This window comes from Rhea pennata, chromosome 1 (assembly GCF_028389875.1).
Source record: "Rhea pennata isolate bPtePen1 chromosome 1, bPtePen1.pri, whole genome shotgun sequence".
Lineage (NCBI taxonomy): Eukaryota > Metazoa > Chordata > Aves > Rheiformes > Rheidae > Rhea > Rhea pennata.
The window spans coordinates 205,026,555-205,051,932 of NC_084663.1; the positions used below are offsets into that span (position 1 = coordinate 205,026,555).

At 35.6% G+C, this 25,378-nt stretch overlaps 1 protein-coding gene and 1 non-coding gene across 8 annotated transcripts in view; both read right to left on the minus strand.

Annotated features, from left to right (window-relative positions):
• The window catches only part of CEP295 (centrosomal protein 295), a 47,143-nt gene that overhangs the window by 2,879 nt on the left and 18,886 nt on the right, over positions 1–25,378 (minus strand). For 2 of the 7 annotated variants that reach the window (XM_062567331.1, XM_062567337.1), the window contains exons 11-25: positions 24,044–24,253; positions 23,167–23,264; positions 21,944–23,039; positions 20,804–20,969; positions 20,504–20,656; positions 18,350–18,580; positions 12,406–12,512; positions 10,140–10,278; positions 8,395–8,568; positions 6,840–6,994; positions 6,437–6,599; positions 3,557–4,215; positions 2,600–2,773; positions 1,454–1,547; positions 436–639 (exon numbers count right to left, since the gene is read on the minus strand). In XM_062567331.1, the coding sequence (XP_062423315.1) occupies positions 436–639; positions 1,454–1,547; positions 2,600–2,773; positions 3,557–4,215; positions 6,437–6,599; positions 6,840–6,994; positions 8,395–8,568; positions 10,140–10,278; positions 12,406–12,512; positions 18,350–18,580; positions 20,504–20,656; positions 20,804–20,969; positions 21,944–23,039; positions 23,167–23,264; positions 24,044–24,253 (3,823 nt within the window). The remainder of the gene's footprint in view (positions 1–435; positions 640–1,453; positions 1,548–2,599; positions 2,774–3,556; positions 4,216–6,436; positions 6,600–6,839; positions 6,995–8,394; positions 8,569–10,139; positions 10,279–12,405; positions 12,513–18,349; positions 18,581–20,503; positions 20,657–20,803; positions 20,970–21,943; positions 23,040–23,166; positions 23,265–24,043; positions 24,254–25,378) is intronic. The other 5 variants (XM_062567335.1, XM_062567334.1, XM_062567333.1 and 2 more) reach the window with 5 other exon arrangements.
• On the minus strand, positions 10,518–10,601 carry LOC134135789 (small nucleolar RNA U2-19). The gene has a single exon (XR_009957374.1). It is a non-coding gene; the product is annotated as a small nucleolar RNA U2-19 (small nucleolar RNA).

Below are 25,378 nucleotides of genomic sequence, written 5' to 3' on the forward strand. Positions count from 1 at the left end.
CAGCTAATATATACATTTGTGAAAAAGTAGACTGTTTCTTCATAAAGATTTACTCTTTACAAAGCTACTACTAGTCAGTTCTAGTGTTAAAACCGTAACAAACAGTCCAGGTTTTTCAGTGTAACAAAAATCATTAAAATAATCAAATATATAACAATCAAAAAAATAGTAATTTTCCTATTTTAAGGCAGCACTACAGAAAAGAAATAAACTAGCAGAATAGACTCAATAGATACTCATGTTAAAAATAAATGGTCTTTACAGCACTGAAATAAGGGGTACTCCAGATAGTGAAAAAGCTCCCCAAACTGCTGAAAAATCTTAAGGAACATCCTAATCTACAAAGATGGAACAAGTGTGAAATCTACACTTTGTTAAAAAGAGTAGCAGCTAAAACAATCCCTAATGCTTTGTCCTGATCCCAAAGAAACCTACCAGAGGCGAGAGGGGATTCCTTTTGCCTGCTTAACATCTCAGCCTTTCGTCTCTGAAACTGTCCAGCTTCTGGCCTTTTGTTTTTTCTCTCTTTATTTTTAATTTCTTCTACTCTCCTCAGAGATTTTTGGATGAAGTTTTTCTTTCGTTTTAAAAAGGATTCTTGCAAGCTTTCTGGTGCAGAAGCAAACTCTAGAAACATGACTGAGAAAGAAAAGTGCTAACATTTTCAATTTTTAGTGAAGAACACTATCACTTCTAACAGATTTCACTGCATTTCTTCTAAAATGCTGAGCTTGACCATTTTTATAAATAGGAGTAGTAGAATGACATTATGACTAACTAGGTATTTTGCAATACAAGAAACAATTCAAAGTTACTGAATATGAGCAGCTGTAAACAGTACTGCCAAGACAAACACTGTAATGTTGTATCAAAGCATCTTAATACCTCAAAACATGTAAGAGACTTGAGAAGATTCCCCCCCTCCCCGCAAAAGGTGAAATTCTTGTCAATTCCTGTCTTTTTTACTGCTGTCCATCTTGGCCAAAAAAATATTTCCATATTTTACTGATGTTCCACATTATCACCAGAATAGAAGCATGACTTCCTTTAGGTGCAGAGCTTAGACACTAACAGGAAGTAAAGCAAATAAAAACAAATGAAGGTGCATTGCATGTAACGACAAACCACACAAAATACCAAATTAAATATTAAATAGTTACAATAAAAAAAAGGGTATTGGAGATTATTAAGAACCTTGAGAAAGATAGCTTGGCATAGGAAGAGACAAGGAAACATTTCCATGTCACTACAATGTACATTAAACCTGGGCTAAATACAGCACCAACCAAGTTGAAATGGCAGCATGTACTTACATAAGTAAAAAAAATTATGTTTTGTGAAGGAGAGGTATATTAATGATTTTTAAATTATGTATTTAGGATTTTATCTACCTCAACTTCATCATATTGAAGTTGTACATAATTACTTGCAATCTGATGTGATGGAAACTCACCTTCCTTAGGACTCTGGGCATTGAAAGAACTTTCAGGCTTTCTGAAAACTGAATAATCTGCATCTGGAGCTAATGGTGAAGATTCCCTCTCCTGCTTTAAAAGAAATCATTGGTTGAAAATGCTTAATACACCCAATTTTGAATGAAATGGTAGTGATGTACCACTAGCGTTAAGTCAGATGCAAATAAGACAACATGCTCTTCTGCCAATGCAGGAACAACATCAGAAACTGAATTTCATAGTAAGTATTAAAAAGCCACTTTTTCTTTTCTTTTTTTTTTTTTTTTTTTTTTAATAAGTTTCCAGTAAAGTCCATTTCCCCACCAGATTTCAATTTTTTGCTCTTAATGTCAGCCTATGCAACTCTAGCTTATCTGGTATCTTCTCTTCCTTGCTCCTGCTCTCCTAAGTTTCCCTCTCATGACTCTCTTACTGTTCTGCCTTTTTCCCATTCTCAACCAAAAGGTAACAGCCAAGGCCACTCTAGTACTTCTAGGATCTTTTCTAACTGCCTCCTGCAATTGAAACGTCCATTTCCAGTTTAGTCTAGTTGACTAGTTAAGTCACTGAACAGACACATATCACTTTGTTCTGCCTATGGGAGAACCATTGCAATGGTTCTCTTGGGAATCGCTTCAGTACCCAAGCTTTTTTCCCATACCAAACTAGTGCCTCTATAATTTGTAGCCATTGTTTTATACAAGCAAACAACAGAAAGCATACCACAGACAAAGTAAGGTATGGCAGAGCTGATCATATTTTTTCCGTTAGAAAAGAACTGCTTTGTAGGTTTGGTGTAGCTCTATTCATTTGGATGTCTATTTTATTCCTGTCTACTCTGTAGTTTTGTTTCATCCCACCCTCTCTCCTCATTTAGATATTCAGCTAAGATGTTATAGTTTAGTCTTGCAAACATCTGCAACAGTTGTCTCTCATCAGAAGTTTGCCCAGATATTACCTACACTGATAAAAGGTAGTAATATTACTGTATTAGATCAATCTGGAAAACCTAACATCAAAACAAGATGGTGCAAGCACTTAATAATCTAGGATATCCCTAACATTTTCTTATTTTGCAATACTGTATTAACTGTATCAAAAGTATCAACTCTAAACCAGAATTATATTAGATAATCAAGACTCACCTCAGTAAAAAAATTAAATTCAGACTGATTCATACATGCTGGGTTACTGGTTTTATCATCTTTAGTTTTCTCTTGGCTAGAATGTTCAACATCTGATTCTGCAATACTGATGTCATTGGAGCTTATTAGAGTGAGTTCAGGTTCTTCCATAATACCATGCCCCAACTCAGTCTCCTAGGAAATCAGTAACAAAAGACATCGATGTAAAAAAAACAAACAAAACACACCACCCACCCAAACACACACAAAAACCCCAAACCACCTTCCAAACACTATTTCTATCAAGAGCAACATCTGTTAGCTTGTCACAAAGAGGAGGCTCATTCAACACCATAAAAGAGGGTCTGCCCCAAACAGTAAAGAGAATACCTCAGCAAGTGTTCTTTTTAAATTAATTGATGCGTACAGACCTTGAGACTTAAGTCCCATATCAAATATTAATGTAAAAAAACAAAACAAAACCACACATACACAGCAACTTGCCTCTCTTTGGTTAATTTCAAGTGTAACTGATGAAGTCTATCTCTAGGCTAAGCTTTTTCTTTTTTTTTTTTTTCTTTTTTTTTTTTGGGGGGGGGGGGATTATGTGAAAGTTATTTTCCTAAGTTTGTTTAGCCTTTTGTTAAATAAAACATCTCCTTCAGGCTTCTAAACTGGGGATAAATGCTGTTAAATAATTATGCCATGTAATGTTACACCTACTGATGCTAACAGATCAAATGGAGATGCTAGAGCTCATCCAACAGTCATGGTAAATCCACATTTTTCTTTTATGACTGTTAGTTTAGTGTTATGATCTGAAAGAATAAGGAAGAGGGCAGGAAACATGCAAGTCTCAAACTAGAACTATAAATTAATGCTTGCTACATTTTTAGATATTTAATCTCTAAAACACCTTGGTGTAAAGTTAAACCACTGTATAATTAACCTGCTTTTAGAAATCTCAGTTTTACTCACACAGATTGGAATACGCCAAGAGCCTCCAAGCCCAGAATTAGAATGTTTTTTATATCTTTCCAGAAAAGATGCATTTTGTTGTACAACAGCCTGTAAACGGATGTCTGAGATTTCCAAGTTGGTTTCAACAGGACACCTGGAAGATTTCTGTATTTCTGGAAAGCCTTGATCTGTCATCTTTGCATTTGTGTTCCACTGAGAACCCACTTCCATTTTGTTTCCTTCATTTCCATGAAATGATTTTTCAGTAAGCTTCACATATTCCTTATCAAACACCTCACTCGATAATTTTTCCGAACATACAGTCTCTGTTTTGATTGTTGCACCCTCTTTCAGTAAGTATTCGGGCAGAGTTTTATCCATTGTAACTGGTGTGGTATTTAGTTGATAAAACGATCTTTGCTCTTCCAGTGAATTTGGACTTTCATTTCGCAGATCTTCCATTGAAGACTGGAGATTAATAGATTCTATATTTCTTGCCAGTTCTTCATATTGTGTGGCAGATGAAACATCACTCTCAGTCCAATTTTTAATCCCAGTATATTGTTTAAAAGACCTCTCTAATATAACATTAAGGTCTGCTGGCTGATCAGCATTCTGACAATGATTGCTCACAGTAGATTCTAATTCTAAAAGTGGATGGAAAGATTCTTCAGATCCTGTTTCAAGAGATATGAGAAGTCAGAAGTCTAACTTAACGCAACAGAATTTCAGTTTAAAAAGAACCTTACATAACCAGACTTTTCAGTTGGGTATAGAAAGAAATCTAGTCTAGAAAATGTTTTAAAAGTGTTCTCTATCTTAAAATATCTTCTTCAATCTCATTAATGTTGATATTACATACATTAATTCATTCACCGTATGACTGTAAGTAAAACAATTTCAAGAAACAGCATTTTGTTGCTTCTTAGAAAAAAATTAGGGTCAGATTTTCTCATTGTGCTGACATAACCACATGGAAAGGCAATGGATTAGTACCAATTTATGCTCTGTAAATGGAAGCTATTTGAGATCCTTTTAGGTCACCAAAAAAAAACCCCTAAAACCGGCACCAAAAAAAAGTTATTACTCATGCAGAAACACGTCACGGTAGAAAAAATCCAAATTGGAACCTGGCTGCTGTTCCCAAAGGTTACGGAAACCCAACCTCATTTTTCCCTTACAAGCTACACATGCAAATCAAGACTTTTCCAGTTGGCTAAGAAAGGAGAAAAATAGGATATTAATTACTGGCGAGACATTTCAATACTACAGCATCTGTCAAGCAAACACGTTTGCTTCAAATTTTTTTGCAAATATTCCTTTGACATAAGATTTGTATGATGTTACATGGCCTCCAGCATCATGCTAGTAATAGGCTGCTTCTCAAACAGTATAGAAAAATAATTCTTTAAATGTTTCCTTCAAAGAAATTTTTGCATTCTTTGACACATACAAGACATCTAGTTTTACATACAGAAAGAATAAGGAATTGTCTCCTAACAAACAGTAGTAATTAAAACATTAAAATCTAAAGAGAGACTGAACTGGGAGGGAAAAGATTACATTGCAATATCAGCTATCACCAGAAAATTCTCCGGGTGACAGGCCTAAATATCAGCCTTCCTTTAAACAGCAACTAAGTTTAATTTCTTAACGTGTTGTTGTGGATAGCTTGTTTTTTTTTTTAAGCACAAGTATTTTTTTTATTCCCCAAAAAATTAATAGATGAGAACCTCAAACTGAGGATTAGCTATTGTAATTACCTTTAAAGCACATAGACTGCTTTTTATGAGCAATTTATGAATATCATGCTAAAGTTGGAAGGAGCTTTCTAAATCCTATTTACTGTGACCACAGGTAGATAGACCAAGGGTGTCAGCCTTTTACTGACATTTTATTTCATTGGCATCTGCCAGCTAAAGAGAAAGTGATTTAGAGAATAGTTGCTTGTATTTTTAAACAGCAGCAGCATGTTTCCAAGAATTATATGTACATATATGCAAATAAATAACTAGGAAAAACTATATCATAAATACATGTATTAAAATATTGTGCTGCATTTCCTACTGCTTGATCAGCCTTCTAGTAGAGGACTTTACAACACTGAAACACCTGGGTCTTGATAAATAAGAGCTTTTGAAATACTTAGGTTACTACTAACTGCATTTGAAATTACAGGTTAGTTTTCTTTAATATACATGGAAGACCATGTATACTGAACATTAAAACACTCTTTATATGAGCTGCAATTAACTTTTTAAGCTGCTGTAGAATCATAAAATTTTAAGCTATGAACTATTACATTGTCATCTAAAACTTTAGTTCCTCCTCCTCACTTTATTTTGTGGATAAAGCAATTTTTCTATCATCAGTCAAAACAGATATTTCATCATGCAGTATATAATTACTGCTGGTGCAGCTTAACAGCAGAAAAGGAAAGTCCAATAGCTTTTTGAAGGACACAATGTATAAAAGAAAAATGAGCAAGAACGTCACAGAGATAGTCTAACACATATGCTTCAATAATTTGGTTTATGTATTCCTCTTAATTTCCTCAAACTTACAAAATGAGGAATATACATGAACATATAACACCACAAGTACTACAAACTGTAAGTAATAAATAATATCCATTAGATTAGCTTGAAAGCAAGTCTGTTTTTATATTAGTCATAACTTGAGTAAATAACTTCACAAAATTTAGGAGTTAACTCATAAAAAGTGATGGGGAAGGAAGCATGTAGAAGAACAGCAGTAGTGCAAACACATTTCAGTGCAGGATTCATACGCAACTGAAAAGTTCCCAGTGTCTACACAACACTTAAACCTTGAAGTTTGATATTTATGTATCAGCAATGGTTTTCTATTGAAATATTGATCAGACTACGCTATACATACCCAGGGTAACATTTTCTTTCGCTGACTCTTGTTCTGACGTAATGTTGTTTGAGTTGTTTGTTTCGAGATGAAAAGGTGAACTATTTCTTTGTATATTCAAACTGGAGTTTCTGGCTTCTAGAAACACAGTCATGTCTTCACATTTTGTTGAAAATCTTGAAGTCTAATGGCAAAAAAAGTCTTAAGATTCATTTTCTCATGAACATGAAGGACAAAAAAACCTAACATCAATATGCTCTTTGGAATCAGATTTCTGCTACAAACAGCAAAAATACTTCCAGTTCTAAATATATCAAAAACTATTATTGCGTTTATTCTGAATAGAGTACAGTGTAGAGATTACACATTTAAATTTTGCATATTAAGCCAAAGTATTTCCTTCATCATAGCTTTTCTGTAGTACCTTGATAAATTCTCTGCTGTCTTGTGAAATCTTGTACTGAGAAAGGGATGATGAACTATCCAAGTCAAGACATGGTTCCAAAGGCTGAAAGTGCTGGCGATGAAAATTAGGAAAATGTCTTTCCATTTCAGGAAAATCAAATTCAGGTGCTGGAACTATAACAAAAAAATGTTATTTTTAACAAATTGACATCTCGCACCCTCTGTCTAGATGTAATCAACAGAGCAGACAAAATTCTGTAAGTATACAAATAATAACCTGGAAAAAAAAACCCTTATAATATTTAATATTTTCACTGATACAATGCAAATATAAAGCACCACCAAAAAAAAGCTACATTGATCCAATTCTTTGATAAAAGCTGAGGTCAGGAAGTAGTCTGTTTAGCACTTGTAAGACTGCATCTGGAGTACCATGTCCCATTTTGTGCTTCCCATTACAAAGACAGGTATTGACATACTGGAGTAAGCCTAGTGAAAGGCACAAAGATGAGTAAAGGAAAGATGAAGCATGCAACATTCAAAAAGCTAGAAGAACAGAATTTGTTCAATCTTAGGAAAAGGCTTGCTTTGGGGAGAGGAAGGGGGGGACATAGGGAGGTGTGAGGCACTGAAATCACATGGTTGTCCATAACATCCTAAGAGACAGTATAGAGAAGACATAGCCAGATTCTTCTCCAACATGCTCAGTGCAATAACAAGAGACACTGAACAGAAGCTGGAACACAAATTCTTGTTAGATGTAAAGAAAAAAAAAAATCACCCTGAAGCTGGTTAACCAAGTTGCCCAGGGAGGTCTGAATACCTCCAAGGATGGCGATTTCTTAACTTGAATGGACAAGGCCTTAACTAACTTTCCAAGTTGGCTCTGTTTCAGGTGGGAAGGACAATTTGAACTGCATATCCAGAGTTACTTCCTGATCTAGATTATTGTAAAATTGTATGATGATGAGAAAGTGGTTCAAATTAAATACTGGAGTTAGCTGTGTGATAGCTAATAATTTCATGAATCACCACCACCTTTTTCTACATGATAGAAAATTCACGCTAGTTTGTCAGTTGGTGTTTCATCAATTACGTGATCCTATCTGAATAATAAAATACTACTGTCTGTACCTTCCTGATTGTGATTCTGTGCTATGCATGACCTCTCTAGAATGGAGTTTACCATCCACTTTGGGCATACATACATATGTATGTATATATATACATACACACTGCACTTTTATATATAAAGTGATAAGCACAGATTAAAAAAAAAAAAAAAACTAACCATAGAAGCAGAAGCTGCACAAAACTAGGCTTTGAGCAGACAGATACCTGATCAGATTTTCTTTTGTTTTACTACATTATGCAGTACGGACAAATTTTAGAAGGGGAGGGAGGAGAGCGAGAGAGAGAGCGCGAGCACAGGATGAAGAATGCTATTAAAGGAAGTGATGTCTTCTGTAGAATCCTCACTGGCTATAAAATGTAAGCTGAACATAAATAACTAAGGCTAACATATAACCCCGACTAAGCTCTTTCTCATTCTATATAATGAGAATATAACACACTAAAATGGTAATTGCCTTGGAAAGGAGTATTGTCTTGAGATGAAATATTTAAATCTCCAGATGCTCCAGAAAGATCCTCTTGCCTCTGCTGCATGTTAACAGGCACTAAGGAGTTCCAAGGGTGGCTTGCCATTTCTCTGAAAATTCGAACTTCTGTGCTGCCAGAAGACAATCCTGAAATAAAAAGCCAGAAGTTGACAGTTTTGCATATAAGCCACTTGCATAAACTCATATGAAAAGACACTGATTCATATCCCAAAATACTCTTAACAGCTTTAGGGTTTTGTTTCTTTAACTCTCTCCTGTCAATTCTTCTACAAACCTTACCATGAATTTCTACTAATCTAAGTTAGTAATACCTAATTATATCACACTTGGTTAAATTTACCCATTTTAGAGGATCAGTCTTAGGAAATACTGAAATCAGAAGATTACTAATATTTATTTTACACTAGCTAGCATATTTATGTTTCCCATTGCCACTGCATATAAATATGTCAATCCTCTAATCTGATCTCAGGCAGGCATCTTTACAACATAACACAATAGCTTTTTTCATTCTTGAATAGAAATTGCCAAATATCACACAAGAAATCTGAGAGATCAAGAATACTGAGTTTAGTGCCACAACCACCTTTATCTATATACCTGAAGAATTCCACAAAGCTATCAGAAAAATCAAGTATAAACCACCCAGCGTAACATAAAAATACAGCTAGCCTCAAAAAATTTATTCAGGCACTGAGCAACTGAAATGTTAGGGAAATTTTTTCACAACTAGTCACTAATAAAAAAGCTGCAAGTAATAGCAAATGTTCTAAGAGCTTATTTTTGCTTTATGTCAGTTACACACAGATTTGTCACCTGAATTAGGAAGCATACAATGAAGAAAGTTACCATTTTAGAAGATTAAAGTCAAAAGAGGTTGAGATTTCAGTAGCTCAAGAACTATCATCTTTAAAAAATGATTTATAAATATAGAATAACTCATGCATATGTAAGTGTATGCAAGATCAGACACAAGTGAGATTAACACAGTATTAACATTTTAACCAAAAGACTTCAAGTAAATAAAACCACAGGTCTCACAATACAGTCACTATCACATGCAGCTCTCATGTTCCTAAGTGATAATGCTTGATATATAGAGGAATTAATTATAAAAATAATATTTTTGTGTTTTATAAGAAAATAGGTTAAGGTCAAGAGACAGACTGCAAGCAAAAAAAGGATATGAACATATATTCCCCAGAAAATTATTGACATCAATGTGACATTTAAATGACATTATTTTCAAAAATAAGTTATTAAAACTTTTAATTACTGTGGTGGCACTTCAGCAGATATCAGAATAATACTCTTAGAAGCAACACAACAATTACAGCTCTGCAATAATCTACATTCTATACTGATTAGAAAACTTATATTACTCTCTTCTGGGGGTCAAAATTCCTAAAAATCTGCCACCTAAAAATTTTCAGTGTTATAGTTGCTGACTAAGTCTCAAAATGTCCTTTGTCAAAGTCGTTATGCTATTGGTTAAATTATAGAAGTTAAAAATCACAAGCAAAGACTGTGTGCATTTCAGTTACACTCTACTCTGCAGGGCATTAGCTATTTTTACATGAAGTTCCTTACTAATCTTTATCAGAACTTATGCTCAGTGAGTTAGATCCATTCTCCTATAAAGCAAGGTAAAGAGAACACACAATTTTCTATTTAGAAAAGGAGGAAAAAAAGTTTACCAGTGTCAATAGGGCTTGTATCCAATGTTTCACTAGTCAAAAAGCTTCCAGTGGAAATTGTTGAAGACAAATCACAAGGTGCCCCTTCCATGAAAGCTTCTGAACCCGAGTTTGTGGATACTACTTTAGAAAGTATTTCCTAGGGAAGAAGTAACATATATATTCAGTTGTCCATAGTTCAAACCTGGAAAAACTAAACATTTTATTCTGAGCTCAGTTCAAGTGTAGAAGCCTTCATTTTTTTTTTTTTTTTTTAATAGTCAGGCAAATACACATTCATCATTGCTCAGTACAACACATTCACATCCAGTCTCAGATATCTCCCTCCCCCCACCCTCCAAAACACAAACACACACACACACACACTCTTAATAAGCTTCTCAGAAATGTGTACAAATCATAACACCTGGAAGATTAGTTTATCTTCTGGTGGTCAGATTTGGCTATTTCTCATCACAGATCCACTTCAGTAGAATTGTAGATCTCAGAGGAATATAGATGCAATTCTTGAAAGACTCCAAAATTTCACAAGTATTTATTTACAAGACTGCCTTTTGCATACAGGAGATGGACTTAAGCTTGTCTTAATTCTGCTTTGTTTTATGACTATAAGTATCCAGAAAATACACTAAAATATTAGCTTCCTTAGTTTTCAGGATAAGCTCTACAGATAAAGCATGGAAAGGGGTTCTTATACTTCTGAGTTTACAGGGATGAAGAATGTGTACACGCTTCTTCCCTATCTTTGAATTAAAAGATTAAAAAAAAAGACAATCTAAGAAATCCAGCCTTTTAAAATTATAACCTACCTATAAGTACAAACACACTACTTCCTAAATACTACTTTCATCTACCAATAAAATGACTGGATCTACAGATGATGTAAGAGCACTAGATATCATTTACCTTCATTTTGGCAAGGCTTTCAACACCCTCTCCCACAAACATCATCATATCTGAGTTTGGATGTTACAATCTGCATGGATGAACAACCAGATGGAAAAAACCTGGCTGAACAATCAGGGTCAGAGGGTAGTGATTAATGGGTCATGCTCTACCTTGAGGCAGGAACAAATGGGGGTACCACAAGGGTCTATCCAGAGACCTGTTCCGTTTAACACTGTTGGCAATGATCTGGAAGAGGTGACAGTACACTCAGGTTTGCAGAGGACATCAAGTTGGGGAAGGGAGAGTGAACCAGCTGAAACGTTTGAGGGCACCGCAGGCATCCAGAGAGACCTCATCAGTCTGGAGAAGGGGCCTCCAGGAACAATATAAACTCAGCAAGGACAAATGCTAAGTCCCGCACACGGGAAGAAGGAATCACCTGACACAGTCAAGGCCGGAGACAAACTGCCTGGGGAAGAGCTCAGGGAAAAAAAACAAAACAAAACAAAACAAAACAAAAAAAAACCTCTAGAGTGTTTTGGCCAACAGTAAGTTGAGCATCACCCCACAGGATGCCCTGGCAGTAATAAGCACCGGGAGCATTCTGGGCTATATGAACAGGAATATGTCCAGCAGATCCAGGCCAGTGATTATCCCTTTTACTTGGTACACTGCATCTAGCAGTACTGCATCTAGCCTTGAGCCCCTTATACAAGACAGATGTCAATCAGATAGGAAGAGTTCAGCAAACGGCCACCAATATGGTCAAGAGAGCAAGAGCACTTGCTGTGTGAGGAGAGACTGGGGGAGGGGGGCTTGTTCAGCCTGAAGAGATGGCTAGGAGGAGGCAGGCCGAACAGCAGCCTGCCAGTTCCTACAAGGTTACCAAGAAGATGGAGCCAGGTTCTTTAGCATTGCATGGCAGAAAGATGAGAGACAATGGACCTAAGTTGAAACAGTGGAGGCTTAGACTGAATACAAGGAGCAACCCTTCCACCAGGAAGGCCATCAAATGTTGGAACAGGTTGTCCACAGAGATTGTGCAATCTCCATCCTCGAAAGTTTTCAAGACCTGACTGGATAAATCCCATGGCAACTTGGTCTGCTCCCACAACTGACACTGCTGTGAGCAGGAGGCTAAACTAGAGACCTCCCCAGGTTCCTTCCAGCCTGAATTATCCTATGATACAAAATAGATCTATACATATTCTTGAGCATTCTGGAAATACAAGATCCAATTCTCAAACATGCACATCCTTAAAGGCAAAGATATAGTACACTTTCATTTTTGCACACTATCTTCATATTCATATTTCAGATAAATACATCATGAAATAAAGAGTAGATTACGTTGCGTGGCTATTTTGATATGACTGACCGTATTATAGAGTCTGAATGATGGTCCAGTATGTGTTACAACTCCATTTCCAGTTTCAGGAACAAGAACTGGCAAATTTTGAGCCGCATGAGAATCCTGGGACCAGGCTGAATACAAATGCAACAGAAGCAGTCAGGAATAGAAAACAACTTTGAGTTCAGAGTTAGCGATTTTATTTGAACACCAGATGGCAATAATACTCTATTGTTGCCATCTTCACTACATTGATTTTGTCCATGCTTACCTCTTTTTATAACTTAACATGCTTTCTGCTCCACTGTAGCACTATATCAATTTAGTTGGTAAATAGAACAACTCTCCTTAACAGCCTTTTGACAATTTCTAATTACCATGACTGCTTTCTGCAGAGTATGCAGAAGGAGTAATGAATGTTTTGCGGAAGGTAACACAGCTTTTGTAGTGTTAACATAACCACTTAGTTGGTGGAGTTAGGAGGTAAGGTCTTTTATTCTCTACTACGGTGATGATTACAAAGAAAAGTGCACAGAACAGACCACAGAACTCAAATACTGAAATCTCACTACAGCATGACTCCTACTGAGGAACTGGTAGGATCATCTCTGCCATAATGCACTTATACGCAAAAATAAGAATGATCAGTATCAGGGGAAAATGACATGCTAGCAGCACCAGAAAAACGTAATCTCTCTATTCAGTGCTGACAAGTGCATTCAGAGTTTGGTAATTCTTGTAAAATTTGAGATTACATTTCCTGCAGCAAATAACTATAAATATTATTATTTCCAGTAATAATTTTCAAGAAAAGAAGCATTAAATATCAAGTAGAAATTGAAAATAAGCAGTAGCAGTTAGTGTTTCCTCCCAGTTCTATAGAGGCTGCTAATGGCAGAGACATTTCAAATTTCAAAGGCTCTATCCTTTAGACTTAACAAAACTTTGTGAGATCTGCTAACAGTAATTTTTGGCTTATATAAACTGAAACTCAGTCTCCATTTTCCAATGAGAAATTAAATGTCCCATTTTTACTACGGTACAAAAAAAGCAGGAGGTATTTCCTCTGTAAGACAACATAACAATCTACATGATGTGATACCTATATACCTCTATCAATATGAAACATTTTGAAAATCACTTAAAGGAAAAAAAAAATCTAAGGTTTTATACAGCCACTGTCATCCAGTACTTTCCCAGGAGAAAGCGTAAGAAATGAATTGAAACATCTAAAATAAATACATTTAGATTAAAAAGAGAAGTTAGTCTATTCATCATTTAATGTGTTATTTACCTTAAATGCTAACTGTCAGATCTTCAAGTAAAGGATAAAGAAAAAATATCAAACAGGCTCCTCATCCTGCAACAAATTCTCCAGAAATTTCTAGTGGGCCTGATTCTGATCACTTCTGGCATTTTGATCAGTAACCAAACAGGCATTGGCAATAGAATTTTCAAATAAATGTGACGACTGAAAGAATGATAAACAACCACAATAACGGTACAACCATAAAAATCATCCAAATCTCCTGCCAAGCTGGTCTGCTAAACACCACTGTTCCAAGATAGGTAAAATCATAAAACCAAGAACATAAAATACTGGTTTCTGATCCATTTTCTGTAAGCATATGACAAAAGTCTTCAGATTCTTGGGGAGGTGGGGGGAGGAAGAGGCCTGAGGAAGACGCGGTGACAGAGAACTCCCTGGGTATAGATGAGACTAGGAACACTGCGCAAGTCTGCTCTTCTTTGGATCAGAACATGAGCATGCTAGAGAGGACCACAAAAATGACTGAGGCCTTGCAAAAAAAATTCAATCAGCAAAACTGCAGTCATGTCATCTCTTGACATTTAAATATCCCCACTGGAGCACACATAAGATACTAAATGTTTAAACTCCAAGAAAATCAAGACAAGGAGCAGTGATTAGAAATAGCTGTCAGATATACTGAATCAGGAAAGAGAGCATTTATTTTCAAGTGTGATTAGAAAAATGAATACTGGAATAAGCTACCACAGAAAATGAGTTCTCTATTTCTTGATCTCTCTAAATCAAGATTGGATAGTCTTCTGAAAGAAATGCTTTAGTTTGCCAGATAAAGGGTTATCAGAGTGGCAGGTAATAATTTACAATACAGAAGAGATTAGATTAAAGCATCCAACGCTCTCTTGTATTTAAATTCTATGAAGAACTATGCTACAAATGTCTTTTATTACTACACAATAAGTATATTGTTCTTGTGATATTAATAAAAGGGATGAATAGTAGTAATTTCATGCTATAAGCCAAATTACTGATTTCAGAGTTAAAATAAAACATGCTCAGATTTCATGAGTTTATTATAATACCCTTAAAGCCCTAATATTTGGTGGCTCATAAAGGAGGCTGCTTCTTCCCTTCCTCCCTCCAAAATCATAACGCAACATTCTTATTTGGGCACAGCTGACTTCTATATGGCACCTCCATATCTTAACCTCCTTGCCACCACACCAGGACAAACAATTCATATTAAGAAATTGAGGCTGGAATATAGAGAATGCAATTTATTCAAGCATAAATCGCAGTAAGACAGCAGCAATTATTTTTGGGTGCAATTTAGAAGATAAAAGCCTGAACGATGAATCACTCAGTGAAGATAATGAAAAAACAGGGATTGGTTCAAACTCAACTAGGGATACAAATAGAGCAGATTTATGTCAACAGATGTACTCCACACTAGTTTGCTATACTGACAATGGATAAGACAATCTGCTGCAATACTGAATTACAGACAAATATTGAGGATTAAGAAAAATAAATTGAAATTTTTGCCTGATTCAGACTAACCTACCACACATGGAATATCTCTCTTTAGGCTTGCAACATATGAAGATTATCACATCTGGAACCCTGCTCAAGGGAACTGTTGAAGATGAATACTGAGGGAAAAGTTTACCAGTATACAAGGCAGAACTGTGAAAGCAGCTGTATATATCAAATCTAGTGACTGTTTGCAAACTGATTCTGCCTGCCTCATCTGCAGTGTTACTCCGCAATTCTCTAAGAATTTGTACTCTATTGGCCCATTTTAAAATTACTTTTCAGGCAAATTTAGTTAAAGACATTAAGTTCCTACCTCATTTTTAAGGCATCAGTGGCACGGTAGAAGAGGGCAACCCAAATCAGTGCCACCACAGAGGTTACTACTGCAGCATCAATTCAGCAGTTACCCGTCCCTCCTGGCCTGCCGCTTGGCCAATCCGTTTGTGTAGCACTTGCGACCACTCGGTACCAATAGCAGTGATTCATTCTCATCCCACCAGAAGCAAGCCCTTAAGACTGCCTTTACAGTCAGATACGTCTGCCTCCAAATTTGAGGAGCTTGAAATTATTTTTCCTCTTGTAATACTTGGAGGAAAGAAATATGGTTACTAATTAAGCGTGACAGAAACCTAGGGTAATTACTGAAGTTCCAAAATAATTTTGCCTATCACTCAATGACGAATCTTGTATCTCAAAAGGAAACACTTATCAATAAAGTAGCCAGGCAGATTTACAAAGTTTATCTTTACAAGACTCAGTGTAACTCCTGCGCAACTTTTACCTTATTTTTTTTTAAATCATCTTTAACACTTTATTCTGCACAAATCCTATTAATAATGTTCATATATTTTCCAGATCTAATAGTTTTGTAATCACAAGAGCAGTTCAACTCCTAGGTTGTAAAGCTATATCCATTTGATCAAAAGTAGAAACCATCAAGGATGTCACATCAAAGATCAAATCACACACATAAAGCACTCATTTGTTTTCATCATTAGAGAACAAACTTAAAGGTACAAGTATGTCTCTTAAAAACACAATATCACAACTGTAAACATGGTCTGGTTAGAATCATGTATAAAAAAAAGTTCACCACTAAAACCCTAAATTACATCTTAAAATGCACTTAAAAAGCACACTAACCCTTTTCAAAAATAAATGCCAACACATTCTAAAGATTCTTCTGCTGAAGATACCAAATTAGTCATTGAAGATACCATGAAGTTCTTTACAACCTTCAAATTATAATGAAAATATTCCTGGCAGTATTTTGGTTATTCTTTGAACTGTTCAAGGGGACAACCCTCTTCAATACGTAATTCAGGATCTCTCCTCACCTCATCTCTTTTAATATATATGTTCACATGAAGCTTCCTAATCCTCTCATACAAGGAACTACTGCACTGTCTATACATCACTAATGAAAAAAGACACTATAGCAAGATATTTTTATATTAATTGAGTAACTGCCAATCTGGCCCACGCTTCTACAACTTGGGCAAATAAAAGCCTTTTCTCCAACTATTAAGGAAAGACTTTTAATGATAAATTAAGTGTAAATATTATGCACATTTCAAAAAGACTGTTCTGAGAATTGAAGGAAGCAACTGAAAGGAAATAAGCTTTTATGCACTTATTTAAAACAACTTCATTTCCCATTAAATTTTGGTCAAATTAAAAAGGATATCAACACACTAAATAAAATCTTAAGATGGGGGGAGGAATTAGCATTTCAAGCAATGAAGAGATGCATACTATATACCTGTATTGCTTGTAAAAATATACACAAAATTACTGAATTGACTTCTTTGCAGCTCTAATAAAATTTGTTTCAGACAGATACTCTTCACCTACTTCACCAAGAGATACTATCATGTTGTATTAAACTTTGAATTGCCTAAGTCAGTGTTTCAAACACTGTTGAGTAACAGTGATAGCTAGTCAGGGAATGCACTTTCAGCTACAACCTAGATACACTGCATTTCCATCTGCAAGAAATTCAAAGAGATGAAAGCAAAATGCAACTGAAAGTATTGAAGCCTTCAGGTTACATCATTATTTCAAGACTGGAGGGGCAAGCTTAGTTTCTATAAGCAGTAGGAAAACAATAGGATTTATACCTCAGCGCCTATTTATGAGCCCATCAACATAACCTACTGAAACACTCTTAGTAACCGACAACTGCTTTGCTCGTCTAAGACCGTTGTCCTTTTATAAGTCAGCTAAACTATTCATAGTACCAAGTAGGTTTCAACATCTCTATAATAAAAAAATATTTGGACCATCTATAGACTGCTTTATTTGTGATAACTGAAACAACTGCTTGTTTGGGGAATCAGAGTACTTTTGTCACATACGGACAAGGCCTATCCTCAAAGGTGCAACCTCTGATAAAAGCTCTTCACTGAAGAGATCAGAATTCAAGTAATCCTTGCATTATTGTAATATGTTTTTAGTCATAGCTAACAGCCAATCCCTTCAATGCTGTTTCTTTAAGCAAAGGTTAACACTGGCCTCCTACTTTTTGTCTCAACTGTAATTTTTAAACAATTTCTTAAATATGGTGATCTTTCAGAGGGTGTCTACATTAGCCCTTTAGTACTCCAGAGTTCTGCTTAAGCATGAATTTGCCTTTTGTCCATACAAAGAGTTATTGGGTACCATGTGTCATGGCACCACCAGTCTGCTCAAAACCACCTGGTGAAACTGATGCTGAAACCACACACAAGCTGTTTGGACAGAAGGTACTTCCCTCAGCAGGAAAACACATCTTCTGCAGCACTCTCCAGCTGTTTGCTCCCTACCCATGCATGGGATTTTGTTTGAAACAGCAAGGCAGTCAGGTGATGCAAAACATCTTATCGGCAGCTCCACTAATTACAGATAAAAAGCACGTGCCTGGGATGAGCAATTGTTGACTGGTAAGGAAGTCCACTCCAGTACTGACATATATTACTAAAATGGTAAAAGATCAGAAAAATCAACCACTCAGTCCTTAAGACAAATGCTTATTAGAACATTATTTTTCACACTTAAAGGTAAATGGTATTTAAATTGTGTAGCACAATCTTTAATGAGTCAGGTCAGACACAAAAATAAATAGCAGTAAAATCAGCAATATTTTTAAGGGTACTTGCTTAATCTCTAGAAGAAGGAAGACTTGCTCACCTGAATCGTATGACTTTTCAGTCATCAGCATCTTTAATAGCCTACTTGACTGTTCACTTTCCCTTAGACTTCCACTACAGATTTGTTCTTCATAATTCGTTATGCTCCCAGATAATCTGCCATCTTCATGAAGAGCACGACTGTAAGAGTTAACACATGCAAACTCCCCAGCAGTTGAAATGGGAGAAGATTCTCCACCAGCAGAATCTGTTTTATCTGAGTTTAAAACATCTGTAATCAGTTTAGGTAAAGAAATGCAGTGTTTTGCACCTCACGAAAGATTATGTTAAAGATGCACGTACTGTTCCAAAGAAATAATCTGGTGAATTTGTAGAATGCTCCACTTTAATACAGTTAACCATTCAAGAAATGAAAACCTCTGTATTACAACTGTTCAGACAAATTTCACAGCTCATAAGAATTACTTTTTGAGAAGTTCTAAATAAACTAAATGATTCTTTCAAAAAGAAAAAAAAAACAGAAACCCAAACAACTCACATGTTTTCTGTACAGTAAATCCACCAAAACTTTTGGTAATTTCACAGATGGTAAGTTCCATTCTTTGAATAGCCAGGAAGAAGTCATAATAAGATCCCCCCCATCCACCCCCCCGGAGAGCTTACTGAGACTGTAATATCTCAACATAACCAATTCTACTAATTCTCTTGATAACATATTTTTAAATTCAAGTCATTCTCATTGTTCTTTGAAATATCTTTTTTTTTTTGCAATATCCTGCTTGAAATACTGATGACACCAAAGTATCACATTTCAGAAGCAACTGCATCATTCCCAAATTCAGAGGCAATATAATTTTTCTGCTCTAGTTCAAGATCTCTCTCATTTATACAACCACAGATCAAAATAATCCCTTCTCACCATGGAATCCCATTAAAAACTCAAATTCAGTTATTATCTTCTACCACGACCAATGGTTAGATAACATAGGAATAAACACACCTGTGGATCACAGTGGGATTACTCACCAAATAAGTATCCTCTACTCTAGAATTCCATTGGGCAATTTGTCAAAAAATCTTTGGTAAGTACTAATAAACTAATCTTGTTTAAGATGTGTGATACTAAGTCAAACACCTTCTGAGAAGGTAAATGTATTTCAATCGAACACTTTACCAACCAGAACTTTTTATCTAATCAAGACACCAAATTGGTTTAACAAGAATTATCCTATACAAAATGATGCTGACTAGCATTAATTACTTTTCTTTAATTAAGAAAAAGTCCCATATCAGCTGTTTCGTTATTCTGCTCAAGATCAATGCCACCCTGACAGGCCTGTAATTACTCGGGTTGTTCTGCTTACTCTTTTAAAAACACTGGCACAACACTAAAACTTCCTAAAATATGCCTAGAATTGTAACTGTGAAGAGACTTCCTTGGGAGAGGGGAAAAATATATGTTCATATTTAGAAAACATTATTTTCTTGTACGTCTTAAGCTTAAGGTTCCAGAGAATTATTATAAAGCATTGTATACTTAGAAAATGCTAATAGCTAGTTATTCTTGGAAGTTGTTAAAGAGTGCTTTGTAACTGAAAAAAAAGAAAAAATTAAAGAGCTCTTTTTAAAGTTTCTCTGTAGCCACCTGATACTAACTCCTTAATTATAAAGTTTCACACTCACATTCTAGGTGTGCTCCAAGCCTTTAAATACCCTTCCATCAGCTCTGATGTTTCTCCTTTCAATTGATATATTTGCAAGTATCTGATTAAATCCTCAAATTAAACTGCATGAATTACATTCACTTTAAATAGTGAATCCAGAATATATTATCTTTATTCTGAAAGGAATTTTTAACACAGGCCCTGCTCACTTTATCACACAGAAGAAAAAAATAAACAAGTACTGGAATTATGATGAATTTCCTTTTTAGTGAGTGTTTTGACTGTGTTTTTCTAGACATATACACCTGACAGTATACTCTTTCTGCAACTATAACTTGCATTTTTCTGGAATATAAAGAAAATTATGCCACAGTAAAGGCAACAGTATCAGCAAATATAAAAATTATGACACAGCAAAGGTAGCAATATCAGCAAATATTTCATGATAATCATCTTAAAGACTCTGAAGAATAGATTTTTTCCCCTCTAACCTGTATTTCTTAGGACAAAGAATTTAATATATATATTACCTGCAAAGGAAATGTTGCAGCTTCTTGGTGTGTCTACTTCTGGTATAACACTAAGCTCATGCTGTTCCAAATCAAGCCCTAACTTGACTTTTGCCAGAGGTGGTTTGGAAGATCTCCTTTTCTGTTCTTTACATTCAAGCTTCTTAGGCTGCTCTGTAAAACGAATTTCTGTGATTTAAATTCCCCTAGCACACTGCAATAATTTATCTATTAAATTAGCTTGGGGAGATGGAAGAGCACTCCATCTCAATTGAAAAAATAAGAAAAACTATCCTAATGTAAAATGTTACACAGCCTTACCAGTGTGCCCAGCTGGACTGACGCACTGTGAAATCATTTCATCTTCCTGAAAGGCACTTGTATCACAATTCATTTGCTGGTAGTTTTCCGAGTCTTGCAAAAAGTTAGTCAGACAGTTGGGCTTTTTTGCCTGTGTCATTTCTTCATTTGTACTGAACTCTCTTACCTTAAAGAAAAAAAAAGCAACCGTATGTAGTATTATACTTATATCCATTTATTAAATCAGCAACCTTTTCTGGGTATTCCATGGAGTGTCAACAATATTGAATATTTTGAGAGATAAGTTCAAATATGTGAGGTACTAGACACACTTACTCACTTTACAAAAAAAATTTGGGCAGATAAGTATTTCACTTAGCTCTACAAACCTGATTTAGTAATACTTGATTAGCTATGTATTCAAGGCTGTTGCTAGATTAGATTAGAATAATCAGTATTTTTAATAGAAACATTTCTTGAAAAGTCTGCTTTGTTTTCCATTACTGACACCATGCATTTTAGCTGTCTGAAGACTGCAAAATCAGGAGACAAGGACTGAAGATAGTTATTTTTCTAAGATATCTTCAGTCAAAAATAGAGGGTCAGAAGAAGCTTCTTTAGGAATAACCTTGCAACTCAAAAACTAAATTTGTTTTTCCCTTAGAAGTAAGTACAAGAAATACAGAAAAATGCAAAAATAAGCAAAAGTACAAGCTGAGTGTAACTGCCAAATCAATTTCCTAGTCTGCGCATGTTAAAAGTTAATTTTTTTTTAAATGGTCTGTTCAAAACGCTTAGTATATCCCTTTGAGATATTTAAAGATTTTTAATTTAAGAGCTGTTTTACATATAAGCTGCACTTCTAGACCTGAAGAAAACTATGCTTGCTTGTATGGCATTTCAAACAATGTAACTACCTCAATGAACATTATGTTCAGAGACCAAGCATAGAGAAGTTTCTGTAAAATTTCTGTTACACTGAACAAAACAGCTCTTTTGGATCTCATGAAATAGAACTACTGTTTACAAATCAGAAGCTGTAATTCAAATTTTCATTCTGGTAAATGACTTAAAGTATCAACACTCCATGGGATACTTTACTATTTGGCAGAGTGCACTCTAAGTTGGATCACCTACTAGCATTGCATTTATCAGGCACACCTGCTTGTTCAGAAATTCTTTTAAAGCCTCTTGCTGTCTCTGCATTTGTTCTTTCAATTTATCCTGCTTCCTTAGAAGTAGTTGTTCTTGTATTTTTTGTCTAGAAAGAAGAGCTTCTCTTTGTGCATCTAGTTGCTCTTGAAGTTCTTTCAAATACTTCTGCTGAGCTTGGATGCTCTCTGATGAGGCCAACACCCTGTTCCTTAAATTCAGTATAGTAGAATAATTTAATAAAGATGCATCTCCACTTTTTGATGTCAAGAACTCCTGAACATTGTGAGCTTTAAGTTCTTCATGAGATAAAGTCAGAGGCTGGAGAAGAGACAGGGGTTGTTCAAAGCTTGTTTTAAGGTTGCTCTCTGCAGATCCCTGCTGGTACTCCGAAGAATCACTTGAGGCTGCCTGAGCTACCCAAGATCTATTTGTTCCTGGCAAAAGAGGTATTTTTTGTGGAGGCTCTTCCACAGCATCTGTCTCTGTTTGATGGTTTGACATCTTCCGAGATAACGACTCCCCATCACACTCAACTGTTCCTGAAGGCTCAGAGGAATTTTCTGCAGGCAAAACAAATCTAACCTGTTGTACGCGGGCTTCTGGTTGCATTCTGACAGGGGGGACATCTTGCAAAGCCATGCCTAATCCTGATGGTATCTGAAACTGAGGTGAATCTCTGACTCGAGTATTGGAGGTTTCCAACATTCCCATTTGTTCCTGTGAAGGAGAGCTATATGGCAAGTGAAACACTCCTTGATTCAATTTTGATGTTTCTAAAAATTGCACATGTCTTCCAGGACAAACATCATGTATTTGCTCTTCATATTTCTGTGCAGATGTTTCTTCCGACACATGTGGTGTTCCTGAAAAAACAGGTAGTGACTGGCTATGTTCTTGTGTACTAACTTGTTCAGACAACTGGCATTGTATTGGATGTACTCCTTGCTTCTGTAGCACAGGTTCTGAGGTAGACTTTAAATTAACTGATTTTGTTTCCACAGAACTTATAGGTGTGACAGGAGTACTTGAATATCTTTGCTTCAATTTATTCTGATACTCCTGCAGACACTTTCTAGCCTCTTCAACAGTCCGTTTGTGCAGCCTAAAAAGAACAAAAGCACACATCCAGCTTAAGCATCACAAAGATAAACAACAATTTCAATAATTAAGTCATTTCAAAATTGTTTTGAAATTGTCAACTTAGACTTCCATTTTATAATGAAGTTTACCTGCTTTGCTGTAGAAGACGTTGCTGATAACTACGAATCATCTGCAAATGACTGGCTTCTCTAGGACTTCCAGTTTTTGACACAGTAGTAGTTTCAGTCTATTTAAAATTAAACAACTCTAAGTGAAAATATGCAAATAATTCACAGAAAACTATGGAGCAACATTCATCTTTAACAATATGTTACTGCTCCTCCTAAGCCTATAGAAGGTACTCTACATCACTGTTTGAAGCCTGTGGGGTTTCAGCCCGAAGCAATGAAGTTAGAGCAGGTTCTGGAACAGATTGCCTACTGCTTCACTCTCCCATTGGAAATCACCATGAAAGTTGATAGTGCTTACAGTAGCTTAGCTCAGAGAGGTAAACATGCCCAGTAGCAAACTAAGGAAACCATGATACAACATAGCTGCCTTTATAAGGAAAAAAGATTATTGGAGTACAGGCTGTACAAGTGATTCAAGATTTTATATAAAGATTACTTTCCTCAATGAATGCCTCTTCTTGAAATAGATAGTGTTTGAGATTTAGACAAAAGAAAAAAGGTAGACTTTTTAAAGATTTTTTTCCCTTGATCAAGAAGGATACATGTACATGCATAACCATTAGATGACTCCAATCAGATTTTACCAATGTGTGCTTTGTACAGATATACTGTCTCTAGGACTATGCAGAGATAACCTAATATCCAAAGCCCAGCAGCAGCACATGAAATAAATGCCTTACTTCAGCCGAAAGGCAGCTTTTGTATGGAGGAACTTCTGACTTATGGCCTAAGAATCAAGAATAAACTCTTGATTGTTAGAATTTAAAACTTGGAATTTGCTCTCTGAGTTTTTATTAATAAATAAATAAAAGAAGAAACACTTAAGATACTTCACCTCATGTTCCCCTTCTTTCTGCTGGTCTGTGAAAGGACTGTTGCTGCTTTGGACCAGCTGATCTTTCTCCTCTTTTTCTTTTTTATTAACCTCTTCCAAACAGTGTTGCATTTGAATCTTCAGAAAATCAGCTTCCAGACGTGCTCTGTTCTCCTCAATTTGTTTAAGCAAGGCCAGCTGTTCCAATTTCTGTTGCTCTATTTGCTTATTCTATTGAAAAGAAAGGAGGATGAATCTCCAGAACTGAATGACAAAAAAAAAGTTTGTCACAAATTACAATAAAATTTCTATTGTAAAAGGCATTTCCCAACTCTAAGAGGCTTTTACAAAAATAGTTTCAAAGCTTAGAAAAGTTTATTTGGCTGGCTAGATATTCCTAATAGCCCATGAATACAAAACATTATACTACATATTCATTATTGCAGTTATCTACTATCAAATTAATAGAATGGATAAAAATCAGATTCTAAGCATTGAAGATGCATTACATTTTCTAGAGACTGCAAAAATATCCTCCTCTTCAGATTGAATTTGGAAGTCCGTTTTGCATTTTATGGAGTTTTTCATCAGAAGTTCAAAGCACTTAAATGTGAATAAGTCTCACAGTATTTATGAAATAGCTAATATATAAACAACTTAAAGCACACCACGAATCTCCAAAGTGGTTTGCTTATTTTTATTTTCCAAGCTACTGATTAGTTACAAATCACTATTGTATCCAGGTATAGCAACAGCACACACCTTTTGGAAAGGAAGTTAAAAAATTTCGAAGTACCAGCAAAGATGAACTGAACAACAGACATTAATATGCTTGCCCTAAAGTGACTGAGACACACTGAATAGTCACTTATGAGCTTCACTTGTGCAGCTACCATCACTCATCAAAAACAAATAATTGACACCTTTTGTGCATCTACCTGTAAATATTTATACCTAGTTTGCCAAGGAATACAAACTCAGGCTCTGTTAACATCAGACAGCTATTTCATATATGTAGTGTAAGATAATTAGACTGCTGTTGCTAAAGTATTACTGAATACCTGCAGCATAGCAGCCACGATGAGGACAAGAGAAACAGCAATCTGATAAAAAGTTCAGCCTGAAAGTTGTTATGTGAACCTAGCGACCTATACCTGGGGGTAAGGAGTGGGAGAAAATTGCTGTTAAAGAAAGTAGTCATACTTTCAGGGAGAATCTACTGCATTTTTCTGCTAGAACAAAACAAACAAACAAAAAAAAACAACAACAAAAAAATCAAACCTCACATTTCCTGACTTGCTGAATTTTAACTCTACAGTTGAAGGCTGCATTAAGACCTGCATTTTGTTTTTTTAA